The sequence below is a fragment of the Oryctolagus cuniculus genome, chromosome 10 (assembly GCF_964237555.1).
Source record: "Oryctolagus cuniculus chromosome 10, mOryCun1.1, whole genome shotgun sequence".
Taxonomy (NCBI): Eukaryota; Metazoa; Chordata; class Mammalia; order Lagomorpha; family Leporidae; genus Oryctolagus; species Oryctolagus cuniculus.
The window spans coordinates 99,981,641-100,000,172 of record NC_091441.1 but is presented as its reverse complement, the minus strand read 5'-3'; the positions used below and the strand labels follow the sequence as shown (position 1 = coordinate 100,000,172).

The 18,532-nt window shown below is 46.7% G+C and overlaps 2 protein-coding genes across 5 annotated transcripts in view; one reads left to right on the top strand and one right to left on the bottom strand.

The window, feature by feature from the left end:
- CIMIP7 (ciliary microtubule inner protein 7) overlaps nucleotides 1-8,487 on the bottom strand; it is a 28,936-nt gene extending 20,449 nt beyond the window's left edge. Inside the window, exons 1-3 of one of the 4 annotated variants that reach the window (XM_008260646.4) lie at nucleotides 8,349-8,487; nucleotides 7,530-7,618; nucleotides 2,668-2,781 (exon numbers count right to left, since the gene is read on the bottom strand). In XM_008260646.4, the coding sequence (XP_008258868.2) occupies nucleotides 2,668-2,765 (98 nt within the window). In that variant the 5' untranslated portion in view covers nucleotides 2,766-2,781; nucleotides 7,530-7,618; nucleotides 8,349-8,487. Of the gene's footprint in view, nucleotides 1-2,667; nucleotides 2,782-4,482; nucleotides 4,627-7,529; nucleotides 7,619-7,732; nucleotides 7,867-8,348 lie in introns of those variants that run through there. The other 3 variants (XM_070050824.1, XM_008260648.3, XM_070050823.1) reach the window with 3 other exon arrangements.
- A 286-nt stretch (nucleotides 8,488-8,773) lies between these two features.
- Nucleotides 8,774-18,532, top strand: part of IHO1 (interactor of HORMAD1 1) — a 32,180-nt gene continuing 22,421 nt past the window's right edge. Inside the window, exon 1 of the mRNA XM_017343815.3 lies at nucleotides 8,774-8,888. The gene's annotated coding sequence lies outside the window, so the exon portion shown is untranslated. The remainder of the gene's footprint in view (nucleotides 8,889-18,532) is intronic.

The following is an 18,532-nucleotide window of genomic DNA, read 5'->3' as shown; positions in this document are numbered from 1 at the left end:
TGAGAGCTGCCACTAGGGGATAACTACAAACTTGCAGCAAGAAGGCCCAAGAGGCTTTTGTTTAAAATTTATGTACTGGGGCCATGCTGTGGTGCAGCAGGTTAAAGCCCTGGCCTGAAGTGCCTGCATCTCATATGGGTGCCGGTTCTAGTCCTAGCTGATGTTCTTCTTCTGCCTTTTTTTTTTTTTTAAGATTTTATTTATTTATTTGAGAGGTAGAGTTACAGTGAGAGGGAGAGACAAAGAGAAAGATCTTCCTTCCGTTGGTTCACTCCCCAGGGGGCTGCAATGGCCAGACCTGTGCCTGATCTGAAGCCAGAAGCCAGGAGCCAGGTGCCTCTTTCTGGTCTCCCATGTAGGTGCAGGGGCCCAAGCACTTGGGCCATCTCTACTGCTTTCCCAGGCCACAGCAGAAAGCTGTGGAGCAGCCAGGACTAGAACCAGTGCCCATATGGGAAGCTGGAGCCGCAGGTGGAGGATTAACCTACTGTGCCACGGTGCCGGCACCCCGGCTGCTGTTCTTATGATTCAGCTCTCTGCTATGGCCTAGGAAAGCAGTAGAAGATGGCTCAAGTTCTCGGGCCCCTGCACCCACACGGGAGACCTGGAAGAAGCTCCTGGCTCCTGACTTCAGATTGGCGCAGCTCTGGTCGTTGCGGCCATCTGCGAGTGAATCAGCAGATGGAAGACCTCTCTCTCTCTCTGTCTCTACCTCGCTCTGTAACTCTGTTTTTCAAATAATAAATAGAATAAATCTTTTTTTTAAAAGATCTATGTACTTATTTGAAAGACAGAGTTAGAGACAGAGAGGGAGAGACAAAGATATTCCATCTGTTGGTTCACTCCTCAAATGGGAACAGCTGCCAGGGCAGGGCCCAGCTGAAGCCAGGAGCCAGGAGCTTCATCCTGGTCTCCTACATGGGTGGCAGGGGCCCACACACCCAGGCCATTCGCAGGGAGCTGGACTGGGAGTGGAGCAGCCGGGACATAGACGAGTGCCCACATGGGCATATCACAGGCACTGGCCCTGGATGCTGATGCTTTAACCTACTGTGCCACAGTACCAGCCCCTCCAGGTTGCTTCTTGCCCTGCATTGCCTTTACTCTATCACTCTAAAAACGGAGGTGGCCCTGGCTGGGCAGTCTGCAACTGCATCTGGGCTGTGTTTGCTAAGAAGTACAGGGCAGTCCTTCCATGCTATGGAAGTTCAGACCTCCAGGACCCTGCTCTCAGTCTAGGAAAACAATTCTTGGAAAATCAAGTAGGACTTGTCAAGAAGCTGGGAAGAAAGAAGCTGCAGTGAGTGGAGCATGTTCTGGGCTCCCCTTCAGGTCCTCTGTGTCTGCCTTCACCCTGTTCTTGCTTAGAAGGCTGACCTGTGTGTACTTTAGACCAGGCTCTCTTCATTCTGGTCTCCAGGGAGCTCTGGGAGGAGATGAGGAAAATAAGGAGATGGTATTTCTTCTCCTGGGCCAGCTCCCACCTGGCTACGACTCTCCATCTCCACTCCTCTAAGGGTGGCTCTCACCACACTGCTCCCACCTTGTCCCTCTAGGCCCAGCAGTAATAACCACTTGGTAGTTACCAACACATAAGACCACTTTTTCCAGGGATTTGCACACCTACTCCTTTGCAAACACCCCCCTCAGTTCTCCTGCTTAGAGTATGTCTTTACTGTTGGAACCCTGACTGATAATACACAGTGCCTCCTCCTTGTCTCTAGACGTGCAAGTGGTCCTGTATCCCTCTCCTGTTCTATGGAAGCCTTTTCCAGCTACTTAGGCACCTCTGCCATCATTCCTTTCAGTCCTCCCTGGCCAGATGTGTGGGCCAGTACCCAGCCTCCTCCTACACTACTGTCCTGTCTGACCAAAGGAAGCCTGCTACTCATTCTCAAGTCCTGGACTATGAGGAAGGCTGTGGGCTGGACATCTGGCTTTTGAGGCATCAAGGACTCTGAACTTGGAGGTCGTTGTCTGCAAAACTCAAGGCTCAGTTCCTGAGTTCTAGAGGCTCTCACCCCATAGCTACATATCTACCTGGGCCCTGATCCTTCTGCCTCCTCCTTTTTTTTCTTTTTAAGATTTATTTACTTGAAAGGCAGAATTATAGAGAAGCAGGGATTGGAGAGAGAGACAGAAGAGGAGAGAGGGGAGAGGGACTGAGAATCTTCTATCTGCTGGCTGACTCCCCAAATGATTGCAATGGCTGGCTGGTCCAGTCTGAAGCCAGGAGCCCAGAAATCCATCTGGGTCTTCCACAGAGATGGCAGGAACTGAAGCTCTCAGGTGTCACTCATTGCTTTCCCAGGTGCATTGTCAGGGAGCTGGGTTAGTAGTGGAGCACCTGGGATCTAAACTGGCACTCACGTGGGAGGGCAGCATCACAAGCAGCAGCTTCACCCACTGAGACACAATGCCAGCGCCCCTCCTTTTCTAGAAGGGGTAGTGAGCAGGACTGTCCAGCTTGACACCTGCTCTTCTCTACCCTATCTGTAGGGAGATCTGAAAGTTCAGAGAAGAAGAGCCAAGCTTCACGCCTTTCCCAGGGCTGGGCTGGTCCCAGGTGTCAGTCCCACTGAGGAAGGGCTGGGTTTGATGCTCTTAGGGCTTGGGAAAGCAGGAAGTAACCCATCCACCCTCACTTCCCTCAGGAATGCCTGGTACCTGACATCGCTGCAGGAATGCTGTTGGAGGCTGGGGCTTGGCTGCAAGGCGGTATTCTCTAGCACTTTCATTCTTGAATTGTCCTCTGTAGTGCCCATAGAAGCCACTGTTGTGCTATAAGAAGGCAGAAGGCAGACACTCAAACCTCCAGCTTGGGTTCCAGATCTGGGGGCCCCCTCTTGAGGGTTCCAGGGAACCCAGGCCAGAATCCCCTCATGGGAGTTCCTGACAGAATATAAAGAATATGAGGAGGAGGGACACTCCTGGAGAGGGGCCAGCATGGAGGTGTTTCCATCTATCATAGGGACAGTTGCCACCAGCTGTGCTGACCCACCTGGAGGAATGTGTGCGTGGGGGTGGGGAGGTACCGGTGGTGTGGTCCTTCCCTAAGGAGCCTAAGAGGATGTCCTCTTTTTTATGCTCCCCACAGTTTTAATAGTGATCAAAGGTCCCTGAAGAGCAAAGCCCCACTTCTTCTGCATCTATTGATGAAGTTGTGAGCACCTATTTGCCATACACACACTGCTATTCTGAGGGAAGAGAGAACCCCTCTAAACTTCGAGTACCCAAGCAAGGGAATAAACTTTCTGAAAGGACTATTTCACCAACAGAGGATGCCTTCTAGAGAGAATTTCAGAGAGAAGCACTGGTGGAACACAGACATGAGCACCTACCTAGAGTCCAAGAAGGGGCCCTACTATACTTACACTGTCGGGTGAACACCTGGTAGGGTGTCCTCATGGCCTAACCTCTTTGTCCTGTGTTTTCCTGATGATTGTGTCTGGTCCTCGACAATCATAACCCCGAGTAGAAGAACCTGACTATGCTGATCCTGGCCTCTGGCCACCACGGTAGGCTACTTAACAGGATTAGGAAGGCCTTTATCTTTCCATCCCACTAAAAACTATCCATCCTACTGTTGGTCAAGAATCACTTGCTCCCTATTCATTTAGTTCAACAGTATTTACTGGACCTTAACTGTATTCCAGGTGTGAGGCTGGTTATGGGAAATACACACTTTGCCCTCAAGATGTTCCCAGAGTAGAGAGCAAACTCCAGAAGTTGGGTGGATGTCAAACAATGAATGGGGAGTAAATGGGGTGTCTAAAGGATGAGTTTAGCTGGCTAGAAGACCACCAGGATGCATGGAAGGGGACATGGTATTGAAGAGCCAAAGTGACTCCATTTTAAAACAATTAAAAAAGCAGCCTCTGTTTCCCATAGCAGACCCGGGTCCTTGTAAAAGCAGGCATTCAGGCATTCCGGAGATATCAAAGCTTACCAGGGACAGCTAGCTCCGTAGACCAAGGACAGCACAGGAGAGATTGCTAAACAAAGTAACTCCCTGTACCCAAAGCTCCGGTGCTATAAGCCCCCGCTGTAACTCCCTGTACCCAAATCTTCCATGCTGTATGCAACTCTTTTTTTCCTGCTGATGTAGCCCTTTTTTCCTTTAAAAACTCTCCCAAACAAAGATCGGGGCCTTACTCCTTCCTCCGCTGCGCGGGTTGGTTGGATGGGGTCCCTGTCGCGGCTTGTACTCCCAAATAAAGCTTGCTTTTGCAGTTTGGTGTGATCGACTCTCTGGGGGTCTCTGCGGGGATCTAACCATCTGGGCACAACAGTATCAATCAGTAAGATTAGGCAGCCTCCAGGAGTGATCTCAGATGGCAGAGGACAAGCGGGCAGCTCATGGCCCTCCAGCAGCCTGGATCCTGGATGAAACCTTTTCTTACTTCACTCTCAGGACTCACTCAGATTTCAGGTGCAACCCCAGGGTCAGGCGCCAGCACAAACCATAAAGTGCACTCTTACCCAGGAGCCTACTAAAGCACTTTGCATCTTTCCAGGAAGAGAACAGAAAAGACAACTTTTCTTCTTCTTTTTTTTTTTGAGGCTATATAGGTCTGAAGATAGAGATCTGAAGTCAGTTTCTTGTTGCTTAGTGACAAGGGGGTAGTGACTCCATAATGCTGCTGTTTGTTGAGGCAGCAGCCAGTCTGGTGCCCCTCTGTGTTGCTGTTTCTTCTCTGAGAGAAATCTGCTCCTTGGCACTAACAGCCTGGGAGAGCCCTTACAAAGATATAGGGCTCCACAGTGGAGTCCAGTGGACTTGCAGCCAATACAGTATTAAAGAACACTGCAGAGGCAAGATGTGCATTTTAAAAACTATGCATTTAAAAAAATGTTTATTACTTTCATCTACTTGAAAGGCAGAACAATAGACTGAGGGAAAGAGATAGACTTTCCACCGATTCACCTCCTAATGCCTGAAACAGCAAGGGATATATATATGTATATATACACATACATAGGTGTATGTGTCTGTGTGTGCATGTGTGTGTTTCTGTAGGTAACCACACTGCCAGGGATATAAATTTAGAAAGCAATCCTTGGAGTCAGAAGGAATGTTAAAAGGGTTGATGGATCTTTTTCTTTTTAAAATACTTATTTTATTTATTCGAAAGTCAGAGTTACAGAGAGAGGTAGAGACATAGAGAAAGGTCCTCCATCCACTGGTTCACTCCCCAGTTGGCCACAACGGCCAGAGCTGAGCCAAAACAAAGCCAGGAGCCAGGAGCTTTTTCCGGGTCTTCCACATGGGTGCAGGGGCCCAAGCACCTGGGCCATCCTCCACTGCCTTCCCAGGCCACAGCAGAGAGCCGGACTGGAAGAGGAGCAACCGGCACTAGAACCAGCACCCATATGGGATGCTGACACTTTAGACAAGGGCTTTAACCTGCTGCACCACAGCGCCGGCCTTTTTTTTTTTTTTTTAAGATTATTTATTTGAAAGTCAGAGACAAAGTTACACAGAGAAAGGAGAGATGAGAGAGAGGTATTCCATCCACTGGTTCACTCCCCAGTTGGCCGCAAGGGCTGGAGCTGCGCCGATCTGAAGCCAGGAGCCAGGAGCTTCCTCCAGGTCTTTCCAGGCAGGTGCAGGGGCCTAAGGACTTGGGCCATCTTCCACTGCTTTCCCAGGCCATAGCAGAGAGCTGGATTGGAAGTGGAGCAGCTAGGACTAGAACCGGCGCCCATATGGGATACCAGCACTGCAGGCGGCAGCTTTACCCACTACACCACAGCACCAGCCACAGGGTTGATGGCTCTTAATGTAAGACTATATGCCCACTTATCTGTTAGAAGTTTATGGTGACTGGGAATAAAAGTCAGGACACATGAATGTTACAAGGGCCCATGTGAATAATAAGAGTGTAACTGAGGAATTTAAGAAAGAACAGGCAAAAATTTGTCATCATGGTAGCATTCTGAGCTTCCTTTGGGCAAATTGTTGACTTTTATTTATAAAACAGGGACACGAACACTTCATCCCATTTACTAACCAAAAAGGTGGCGATCAGCCTCTAACAATGGGCCATTGAAAAGTTCAGCTGGGCTGGCCTGGTGGCCATTTGGGGAGTGAACCAACAGAGGGAAGACCTTTCTCTCTCTCTCTCTCTCTCTCTCTCTCTCTCTCTCTCTCTCTCGGTCTGTAACTCTGTCAAATAAATTTTAAAAAATTAAAAATAAAAAAGTTCCGCTGGGGTGAGGGTTTGCTTCCAGTCATCCACGTGCGGGACCTGGGTTGAGTTTCTGCCTCCTAGATTCAGTCCCAACTCAGGGTGAGGGGAGCTGCTGCAGGCATTTGGGGAACCAGAGCTCGCGTCTGCTGGTTGCACATATGTTCCATGTTGGAACTCAAAACACTTTTGGATTTGGGAGCATCTCAGATTTTGGATTTTTGGATTATGGAGGCTCAACTTGTGTAGGGGGAAAAACAGAGTAGTCTGAGGGTTTACCCACAGGAAAATGATGAAAATAAACAATAGCCACTAAAACACTGGAGAATGAAATACTTTGAATGGGCTACAGATATCTAAATTCACAGAGATAAACCAGAAAGATGATAAGTAAAAAAGATATGTACAAAATATATCATTTAGGTGCAAGAATGGTGGTGCATTGGATTAAGTTGCCACTTTCAACACCAGCATCCTATATCAGAAGCTCCTCAGCTTCTGATCCAGTTCCCTGCTTATGTGCTTTGAAAGGCAGCAGAAAAGATGGTTCAAGTGCTTGGGGCCCTTGTCACCCATGAAGGAGACCCAGGTGGAGTTCCTGGCTCCTGGCTTTGGCATGGAGTAGAAGGAAACTTATTATGGTCATTTTAAGAGTAAACCAGCAGATGGAAGAGCTGTTTTTTCAGATAAATAATCCTTCCAAAAAATTTGAAAAGCATATCACTGGACCAGTGTTGTGGCATAGCGAGTTAAGCCATGGGCTATAACACCAGCATCCCATATGGGTGCCAGTTCATGTCCTGACTGCTCCACTTCCAATCTTGCTCCCTGCTAATGCACCTGGGAGGGCAGTGGAGGATGGCCCGGTGCTTGGGCCCTTGCATACACATGGAAGACCCAGAAGAAGCTCCTGGCTCTTGGCTTCTGCCTGGCCCAGCCCCAGCCATTGTAGCTATTTGGGGAGTGGACCAGCAGATGGACGACCTCTCCTTCTGTCTCTCCCTCTCTCTCTGTGTATAAAAAAAGTATACCATTTATAAAATGAAACAAACATGCAAAATAATGTTCTATATCAAGTATAAAGTATTGCATAGGGATGAGCAAACAATCTCAGTATAAAAATCACCTGTGGAGGGGAGAAAAGAGAATGTCATAATGGGGTATCAAGGGAGGGGAAGAATGGGGTTCCCACTCTACAGTTTTTATTTTTAAAGCCTTATATGGCTATGATTAACACCCTATAAATAACATATTATTGAAAGTGTACAATTTGATACTCTTTGAGATATGTGTACCATACACCTAGAAACATCACCACAATCAATATAGTAAACCTACCTGTCACCCTTAAATTTCCTTCTGCCCGTTGGCAGTCCTTTACTATGACACTCATTTCTCTCAGGCAAGCACTGTTCTGCTTTTTGTTGCTATAATTTGAATTATAGAATCTATGTATATATAGAATCTTATATAAATGAAGCCATACTGTATGTGTTCTTTTGTGTCTGGCTTTCCCTCAGCACAGTTATTTTGAGGTTTACCGCTATTATTCTGTGTATCCGTTGGCCATCCCTCTCTATTGCTTGTAGTTTTCCATTGCATGGATATACCAAATCGCTCCTCCTGGCCTTTGCAACCACACACCATCGGATGTTGGTCCTCACTACACCACCGAAACTGCTCCTGTCAGGGTCACCAATCGTGAAATCCTCCGTGACACATCAGCAGCGTCTGTCACAGCTGATTTCCCCTTCCTCTGTGAGGTACTTTCAGGGCACCTCACTCTCCCGGTCCCTCCCGGGGCCCTTGGCAGCTCTCTCTGGCCTTTCGTCTGCTTTCTCCGCACCTCACAGGCCCCTAAACTAGCTGTGTGCATCCTGGCTCAATCCAATCTCTTTTCTGTCATACTCCTTTCACCAGCCACTTTATCCCGTTTCATTGCCCTCAACGTCATCTATAACCATCAGAAGCAAAACAGAGCCTTCCTGCCCTGCACCTGCTGTCCCTGCCCGGAGCCATTCCAGCCTCCTCATGCCGGAAACCTCTCATGCCTTCTCGCCTCCGCTCCCTCCTCCTTCTGGGCCTCGGTCCGGGGTCTCCGTCCGAGCCGCCCCTTCCAGCTCCTCCCGGCGCCCTGTCCTTGCACCCATCAATCACCTCAGCCCACGGGCGGCTCCTTGCCGTTCCTTGGACTCAGGGCCTCCCTGTTTTCCATACTTGCACTGGGGTGTAGTGACAGTGAGGGTGTCTGCCCTGAGAGGTGTGAGGGCTAGGATATGAGGGCACATCCCGAGGGGACGCTCGTGGGCTGGGTGTGGCATGCGGCAGCAGCCTGTGTGGCGAAGAAGGTCCTGGAATCGGAAGGCTAACACCGCTAAGACCGTTAGGACCGTTAAAACCGTTAGCACCGTTAAAACCGTTAGCTGGGGTGCCGCCGCGGGGGCGGGGCCCCGGGGACCGGGCGGAGTCCCCATTGGTCGGAGCGGGCCCTGGGGGCGGGGCCGCGCGTGCTGTGGCACCTGAGGCGGGAAGAGGGCACCTGGAATCCGGGACGGGAGGGGTGTGAGTCGGGGGCGGGGGCGGAGTTGGGGAGCTGAACGCGGCTGTGGTAAGGACGGGTTCGAGACTCCTGACGGCCTCGTGGCGTTTCCCGAACACCGCCTGGCTCGGGAGTTCCTGGCCGCCGTCGCTGAGGCGGTAGGCAAGTCTGGTTCCTGAAGGAGACTCGACCTCGGCGCTCATCCCCAGAGGGCGGGTCTCCTCAGATTCGCGGGGCGCTGCGCTCCTGGGCCTGGCGGCTCCCCCTGGGACCCCAGGAAGGCCCCTGGGACTTATCTTTGATGATAAGAGAAAAATCCCCCGGGGGTCTCTGGAATAGACCCCGGAATGATTTAGTCTAGCTGCTCAGAGTCTCGCCTACGAGACTGGAGGTGGAGGTGGAGGTGGGGAGCGGGCTGCTCTGGCTGAGGTGGCCCTGGCGGGGGCCAGGAGGAGACTAAAGGAGCTGGACGGGTCTTTGGAAGAGCCTCGCCGGGCGGCTTGGGGGCGGCGCCGTGTCCCTCAGGGCGGCCTCTCCGCTGGCTGCCTTCCGTGTCCACCTGGCCCACGGCCCTGCCTTCCTTGAGTGCATGCAACTGTTCCTTCCCTTCCACACTTCCTTTATTTATTGAACATTGAATTCCTATATTTATTTGAAGAGCAGAGAGAGTGAGGGAGAGATTTCCCATCTGCTTTTTCACTCCCCAAATGCCTGCTTCAGCAGATGCTGGGGCCAGGCCACAGCCAGGAGCTAAGAACCACATCCGGGTCTCCCTTACGGGTGGCAGGGACCCGGGTATTTGGGCCATCACCTGCTGCCTTCCAGAGTGCTCATTAACAGGAAATGGAGCCAGGCCTGGAACTCAGGCACATCCCAGGGGGTTGCCAAACACCAGGACCTTCATGCATTAAGAGGGATGGAGCTGTGCTATGAGGGGGCAAGCCTGCCCTTGAGTGTTTTTAATATGTGCAGTTATGTTTTCGTTCACCTCGGAGTTTTGCCTCTCCATTACTAGTGTTGTACTAGCATCTTCAAGGAGAGCTTTAGCAGATGGGCTTTCTACCCTATGGGAATTTGTGCACCGGTAAATGCACAGAAGACAGAAAAACCTGAGGCTGAGTACATCAAGCCCCACGTGGTCCCTAGACATTCATGAGAATGATGATGTATTTACCACAATTTTGTTAACTAGGGGAGAAAAATAAGGTTATAACCATGGACATTTCTATAACCACATTAAAAACTCACTTGATAAATTAGGAGGTGGGCGCTGTGGCGCAGTAGGTTAATTCTCTGCCTGTGGCGCCAGCATTCCATATGGGCGCCAGTTCTAGTCCCGGCTGCTCCTCTTCCAGTCTGGCTCTCTGTTGTGGCCTGGGAAGGCAGTGGAGGATGACCCAGGTGCTTGGTCCCCTGCACCTACATGGGAGACCAGGAGGAAGCACCTGGTTCCTGGCTTTGGACCGTTGCAGCCAGTTGGGGAGTGAACCAACGGAAGGAAGACCTTTCTCTGTCTCTCTGTCTCTGTCTCTCTCTCTGTAACTCTACCTGTCAAATAAATAAATAAAATCTTAAAAAAAAAAGAATAAGTTAGGCTCTTGGGCCAGCACTGTGATGCAGCAGATAAAAGCCCTGGCCTGAAGCTCCAGCATCACATATGGGCACTGATTCTAGTCCCGGCTGCTCCTCTTCCAATCCAGCTCTCTACTATGGCCTGGGAAAGCAGTGAAGATGGCCCAAGGTCTTGGCCTCTGCACCCACCTGGGAGACCAGAGGAAGCTCCTGGCTCCTGGCTTCGGACAGGCACAGCTCTGGCCGTTGCAGCCATCTGGGGAGTGAACCATCGGATGGAAGACCTCTCTCTGTCTCTACCTCTCTCTGTAACTCAGTCTTTCAAATAATAATAATAATAAGACGTTAGGTTCTAGAACCCAGGGAGATATTACAGTAGTCCCCCTTCAATCTTTTTCTGGGAGTTCAGTGACTCATGGTCCAAAAATATTACATGGAAATTTCCAGAAAAAAATAATTGGTGGATTTTCAACTGTATGTCTGAGTCACATGATGAAATCTCTCACTTGTCTGGTTCTGTCTCACTTAGGATATAAACCATCCTTTTTGTTGGATCCATATTGTATATGCTACCTACCCACTAGTCACTAAGTTATCAGATCAGTTAGTCCATGTATAACTCAGTGATGGCACCACAGCAAAAAAATAGTGATACTGTCAATTCAGACATGCCAAAGAAAAGCCATAAAGTATTTTCTGTGGGAAGGTGAAAGCTCTTGATGTTGGGAAAGAAAAAAATTCATGTGCTGACATAGTTTAGGTCTATATTAAGAATGAATCTTCTCTGTGAAATTATGCAGAATAAAAAAGAAATTCACTGTAGTATTACTCTTGCACCTCAAACTGCAAAAGTTTACAGTTGTAGTATGTGACAGTTACTTAGCTAAGATAGAACAGTAACTAAATTATAAGTCAGTACTATCTGAGGTTTCAGTAATCCACTCAAAACTTGGAACATTTCTCCAAGGGTAAGAGGGGGTACTATTGTAAACCCCAATCTACAGGCTATAGAAATTACTTTCCTTCGTCACCAAAAATGGAGATGGAAGATGATAGAGAACTTGCCATCTAGGTATTGTAATGATGGCATAATATAATGATCACAATTCAGTGATTGCATAGATTCTAAATCTAGATTCTAGAAAGAATATTATTTTTAAATTCCATTTTTACTTTGTTTGAAAGGCAGAAATAGAGATAGAAGTTTTCCATCTGCTGATTCACTCCCCAAATGCCCACAACTACTGGGCCTGTGCTAGGCCAAAATCAGGAGCCTGGGATTCCATCCAGGTCTCCCGTGTGTGTGGAAGGGATCCAAGTACTTGAGCATCATTTGCTGGATCCAGAGTGCATTAGCAGGAAGTTAAACTGGTGGTAGAGGATTTGGGGCTCAAGCCAGGCACTCTAATATGGGGTGCAAGCTCTCCAAGCTTGACAACCTAATAAGCTGCTGCACCAAACACCTGACCCAAAAGGAGGAATTTCTGTTAGTACATGCAGGGAAGAAACAAACTCAAGCTATCAGAGAGGCTAACACGAATCATGAATTCCATATTTACATACATATACATCTTTTATTAAAATCTATAATAATTCTGTCCTAAGGATTTAAGGCTAATAATTGTAAATAATGTATTTTAAATCTATGGCTACTCAAAATGTTTTGCTTTCTTGTTCTAATTTAGTTTGCAAATTTATTGGCCTTTTACTCCTTTAGCAAATGTTTTCTGAGCACTACTATGTGCCAGGCATATTTTCTGGGTTCTCGGAATATAACAGTGAACAGAAAAGACAAAAATGCTTATCCTCAAAGAGCTAAATAATACTATGTTCTGTAGACGTGGACGTGTGTTGTGAACAGAAGACAAATTAACATATAGTGCATTAGAAAGATAATATGCTGTGGAGAAAAACGAAGTGAAGGTCATGATGATTGACAAAGGGTTACAATGTTGAGTAGTTTGAGAGATCATATATAGGTGGGGCAGCCTATGGTGCTGATATCTAAGAGAGGAGTGCATCAGATCAAGGGCGCAGCATACAAAATGGACTTGAAGCTGACGTGTGCCCAGCAAGAAGAAGCAACAGCGGAATGCAGTTTAAGAGGTGTGGACTGGGTATAGATGGCAGAGCAGGACTGAGAGGAGATTGCAGAGGATGCTGTAAAACAATCTTAGAATTCTGGCTTGTATTCTCAGTAGGGATGAGCAGACGAGTGAGTAAAAGGATTATGTGATCTGACTCATGGTTAATGGAACTGACTGATAGAGAAGAGACTGAAGTAGGACAAGAGCAGAATATGAGACTGGTTAGGAGGGCATTTCAGTAATCCAGGCTGCTGACAGTGGAACAGGGATGTCAGATTTGGCAAGTGAAAATAGATGACACCTAGTTAAATTTGAATTTCAGGTAAAACATTTTTTAGTACAAGTATGTCATGTAACATTTGGGAAATTTAAATTTAACTGGGTGTCCCATTTTATCTGACAATCCTACAGTTTCCAGAAAGGAAGTAGTGAGAAATGATCAGATTCTAGATGTATTTTAGAGGAATTGTTTGCTGATTGACTGGATGTAAGGGTGTGAGAAAAAGGAGTCCAAAAGGACTATGGCTTTAGCCTAAGTGCCTGGAAAGATGAAGTCACCATGAATTGAAACTGGAAAGCAGTAAGTAGAGGATGTTTTCGGTGAAGAATGAGGACGTTGGCTTTGGACATGTTAAGTTTGAAGTGCATATTATTCACCCAATTAGAGATGTCAAGTCAGTAGTTGAATATAGGAATCTGGAGTTTAGGGAAGAACTTCTGTCGAGAAGTAATAACTTTGCAAGTTGTCCACTAGCACAAAATATTTATTCATTAACTTTTTATTCTGGACTGTTTCAATGAAAGTAGAGATAATGGATGAAGGAGTTCCAGTCCAGTAGTCAGTCTGTTCTCCCCCACAATTCCTTCAGTCTGTTTCCATTATTTTGAAGCAAAATACAGACATTGGATTATTTTATTCATTTAAAACCTATGTTTAGGGCTGGCACCACAGCTCAATAGGCTAATCCTCCGCCTGCAGCGCTGGCATCCCGGGTTCTAGTTCCAGTCAGGGCATCAGATTCCATCCCGGTTGCTCCTCTTCCAGTCCAGCTCTCTGCTGTGGCCCAGGAGTGCAGCGGAGGATGGCCCAAGTACTTGGGCCCTGCACCCACGTGGGAGACCAGGAGGAGGCACCTGGCTCCTGGCTTCGGATCAACGCAGCTCCACTTCCAATCCAGCTCCTTGCTAAGGGCCTAGAAAAAGCAGCTGAAGATGGCACAAATGTTTGGCCCCTGCCACCCACTTGGGAGAGCCAATGAAGCTCCCAACTCCTAACTTCAGCCTGGCCCAGAGCTGGCTGTTGCAGCCATCCGGACAATGAGCCAACAGATGCAAGAGCTCTCTGTCTCTCCCTATCTCTCTGTAACTCTTTCAAATAAATAGCTAAATTTTAATTGTATGTATATATAAACGCAAGTATTATTTATTTGAAAGATCTATCTTCTTGTTCACTCCCCAAATACTTGCAATAGCCAGAGCTGGACAGGGTCAAAGACAGGGGTCTAGAAATCAACCTGATTCTCTCACATGAGTGGCAGCAAAGTACTTGAGCCATGCATCTCCTGCTGCCTCCAAGGTATACATTAGCAGGTAGCTAGAACTGGAAGTGAGGCCAGAACTTAAACCCAGCCACTCTGATATGGGAAGCTGGCATCTCAAGTAGTGTCTTACTTCTGCACCAAACGCCTGCCTCAGGACTCTATTTTAATATAACCACGATATCATATCATACTTAAAATAATTTCTCAATATTAAAAGTAGTCAGCCAATAGTTAAATTTTCTTGCTTTTAAAAAATTATATTTATTGGGGCTGGCGCTGTGGCACAGTGGGTTAAAGCCCTGGCCTGAAGCTCCAGCATCCCATATGGGTGCCGGTTCTAGTCCCGGCTGCTCCTCTTCCAATCCAGTTCTCTGCTATGACCTGGGATAGCAGTAGAAGATGGCCCAAGTCCTTGGGCCCCTGCACCCACGTGGGAGACCCAGAGGAACCTCCTGGCTCCTGGCTTCAGATGGGCGCAGCCCCGGCCATTGCAGTCATCTGGGCAGTGAACCAGAGGATGGAAGACCTTTCTAAGTCTTTCAAATAAATAAAATAAATCTATAAAAACATTATATTTCTTTAAAAGGCAGGGCAACAGAGTAACCACAATATCATTATCATGCTTAAAACAATTTCTTAATATTATAAGTAGTCAGCCAATAGTTAAATTTTCTTTTAAAAATTAGGGGCTGGCGCTGTGGTGCAATGGGTTAAAGCCCTGGCCTGAGCACCGGCATCCCATATAGGCACCAGGTTCTAGTCCTGGCTGCTCCTCTTCCAATCCAGCTCTCTGCTATGGCCTGAGAAAACAGTGGAAGATGGCCCAAGTCCTTGGGCCCCTGCACCCGCAGGAGACCCGGAAGAAGCTCCTGGCTCCTGACTTTGGATCAGCACAGCTCCAGCCATTGCAGCCAACTGGGGAGTGAACCATCAGATGGAAGATCTCTCTTCTCTCTCTGCCTTTCCTTCCCTCTGTGTGTAATTCTGACTTTCAAATAAACAAATAAATAAATAAGTAAAAACTAAAAGTAATTATATTTATTTAAAAGGCAGGGCAACGGAGAGAAAGAGGGGGGAAAGAGAGACACAGAGATCCATTTTTCATTTGCTGGTTTACTTCCCTAAATGCCACAGCTGGACCAGGCTGAAGCCAGTAGCCAGGAATTCCATCAGTCTCCCACATGGGTAGCAGGTGCCCAAGTACTTGAGCCATCGTTTTCTATTTCTGAGGGTGTGCATTACTGGGAAGCTGGGTGGGAAATGGAGGAAAGACTCAAACCAGGTACTCTAATATGGGATGCAAATATCCCAAGAAGTGGCTTAACTTGCTGCCACCACACTCTCCTCATTGATTATTTTCTTACAACTCCAAATTGAAACACTGTATTTATTTGATATACTTAAACTCTAAGTCTATTGTCTCTTACCCTTTCTTGTTTTGAAATAGGCTTGTTTAAACTGTTTTATGAACAGAAATAGGATCACTTAAATTTGACACTGTGTACTTATTATTAATTTTTCCTCAATTTTTATTTTGCTGATTACATTCCTGAAGTGGTATTTAGTCTCTGTTTTAACTGGTGATTAGATCATAGACATAATCAGGTTAAGGTTCAATTTTTTTGGCAAGTATGCTTCTTTGGTGACACTAGGCACTTTACACCTCATTAGGATGTCTAATGTCTCTTTTCGTGATAAAAAAGATAGTAATATGGGCCAGTGTTGTGGCATAGTGGGTAAAGCTGCTGCCTGCAATCCCATACGGGCACCAATTTGAGACTCAGCTGCTCCACTTCTAATCCAGCTCTGTGCCTGGGAAAGCATCAGAAGATGGCCCAGGTGCTTGGGCCCCTGCCATTCATATGGGAGACCTGGATGAAACGTCTGGCTCCTGGCTTCAGCTTGGCCCGGCTCCAGCCATTGTGCCCATTTGGGGAGTAAACCAGTGGATGGAAGATATCTCTTTTTTTCTCTCCCTCTCTCTTCTAATTCTGCTTTTCATATAAATAATTAAATCTTTGAGAAAAAAAAGATTTTGTTAATCCCCACTTAAATATCTGTGTTTAAAAGTGGCAAAATGGAGGTTTTTGGTACAGCAGTTATGACACCCACTGCTTGCCATACTGCATCCCTTATCTGAGTGCCTGGTTCAAGTTCCAGCTCCTCTTCTGCTAATGTGCACCCTGGAAAACAACCGGCAATGGTTCAAGTATTTGGGTCCCTGCCACCCACGTGGTTCTAGGTTCCTGCCTCTGGCTGATCCAGCTCTGGCTGTTACAAGTATTTGGGGAGTGAACCAGTTGATGGAAAATCAATCTTTCTCTCTCTCTCTCTCTCCCTCTCTCCCTCCCTGCCTCTCTCTCTCTCTCTTTCAAATAAAATGGGGGAAAATTCAATAAGTAAAATAGTGGCAGAAATAAATCGTTTCCTTAACTCAGGTTAATGATTGCTAATAACGGGAAAGGATCTCTGAAATTTTTTAGTTTCCTTCTGAAAGAATTTTGATTTTTTCCTTATGGAGTTCAAAAGCTGTTCTCCAAAAGTGGTTTGCCTGAGAGCTTATGAGGAAAAGCAAGCAGATGGAATTATGCTTTGTTGGTGAAGAATGTGTGTAATGGAAATGGACAGATGAAAGAGGCTAGGAAAAGCCTAACACACTTGCTTTCAGTCATTTGTTTGATAACTAGTTATGCTATTTAATTTTGAAACTGGACCATACATCAAACCTATGTTCTCAGAGGATTCTTTGCAGTAAGTCTTTTTTTTTAATTTTTTATTTTTTTAATTTTTATTTTTTTGACAGGCAGAGTGGACAGTGAGAGAGAGAGACAGAGAGAAAGGTCTTCCTTTGCCGTTGGTTCACCCTCCAATGGCCGCCGCGGCCAGCGCGTTGCGGCCGGCACACCATGCTGATCCGATGGCAGGAGCCAGGTGCTTATCCTGGTCTCCCATAGGGTGCAGGGCCCAAGCACTTGGACCATCCTCCACTGCACTCCCTGGCCACAGCAGAGGGCTGGCCTGGAAGAGGGGCAACCGGGACAGACTCCGGCGCCCCAACCGCGACTAGAACCTGGTGTGCCGGCGCCGCAAGGCGGAGGATTAGCCTAGTGAGCCGAGGCGCCAGCCTGCAGTAAGTCTTAATCCTTATAATTCAGGCTGCATGTTATAGATGCTGTAGATTTAATACTAAGATATTAACCATGTTTGCTAGGTAATTTGTAGCATATCTAGGTTATAATTTGTAGCATTTGTAGCCTTCTACATATTTAAATATTTTTTAAAAGATTTATGTATTTAAAAGTCAGAGTTACACAGAGAGAGGAGAGGCAAAGAGAGAGAGAGAGAGGTCTTCCATACAATGGTTCACTCCCCAGATGGTTTTAACGGCCAGAGCTGTGCCAATCCGAAGCCAGGAGCTTCTTCCTGGTCTCCCACATGGGTGCAGGGGCCCAAGGACTTGGGTCATCTTCTACTGCTATCCCAGGCCATGGCAGAGAGCTAGACAGGAAGTGGAGCAGCTGGGTCTCAAGCCAGCACCCATATGGGATACCGGCACTTCAGGCCAGGGCGTCAACCCACTGACCCACAGCACCGGCTAAATTTAAAATTTTTATTTTTTTTCTAAAGAATTGTCTATTTTTCAATCCATGTAATTTAATTAATCCTGGCTAATTTAATTTAAACTCTAGCCTCTTTCCTTAAATAAAAATGTTTTTCACATTTTTTATTTGTTAATTCATACATTTGTATCTCTCAAAGAAAGCATGCCTTTTTAAGTAGTCTCACCTTGTACACAATTATTTCTTTCTGCCCCTGTGGAATAAGCTGACCTCCAAAATAAAGGCATTTAGTTTCTTAGGATTCAAGGTCAGAGACCCACTGCCTAGGGGAAGATTGGAAGTTTTCTCTGATCTTGAGAAACCACCATAATCACTTCCATGTGCTTTTGTCTGTCTTCTCATTTTCTTGACAATATCTTTTACAGAAGTTTTAAATTTTAATGACGTACAGCTTATCATGGTTACATCTTTAGTGTTCTATCTAAACAGTCATTACTAATCCCAAAGTAGCCTAGATTTTTCCTGTTATCTTCCAGGAATATTATAGTCTCAACTTTATATATAAGTGTAAAATACATTTTGCATTCATTTTTGTGCAGGGTGTGGAATCTGCATCCAAATTAACTTTTTTGCATGTGGATATCCAGTTGTTCTAGTACGATTTGTTAAAATATTTTCTTCTCCATTGCACAATCTTTGCTCCTTAGTAAAAAATCTGTTGACTGTAATCATGTGAGTCTATTTGGATGCTCTGTTCTTTTTAAAATTTTTATTTACTTGAAACCCAGAAAGACAGAGATACCTCATCTGCTGGTTTCCTTCCCCAGTGTCTGCACTAGCCAGGGCTGGGGCTATTGGGCATGGGTGGCAGCCATCACCACTGCTTCCCGGGATATACATTAGCAGGAATCAGGGATCAGATGCAGAACCAGAACTCAAATCCAGGCACTCTGATATGGGATGTAGGTGTCCCAAGAGATGGCTTAAACCCTGCACGGAACACCTGTTCCCCAGGCTCTCTATCCTGTTCTACTGATCTGTT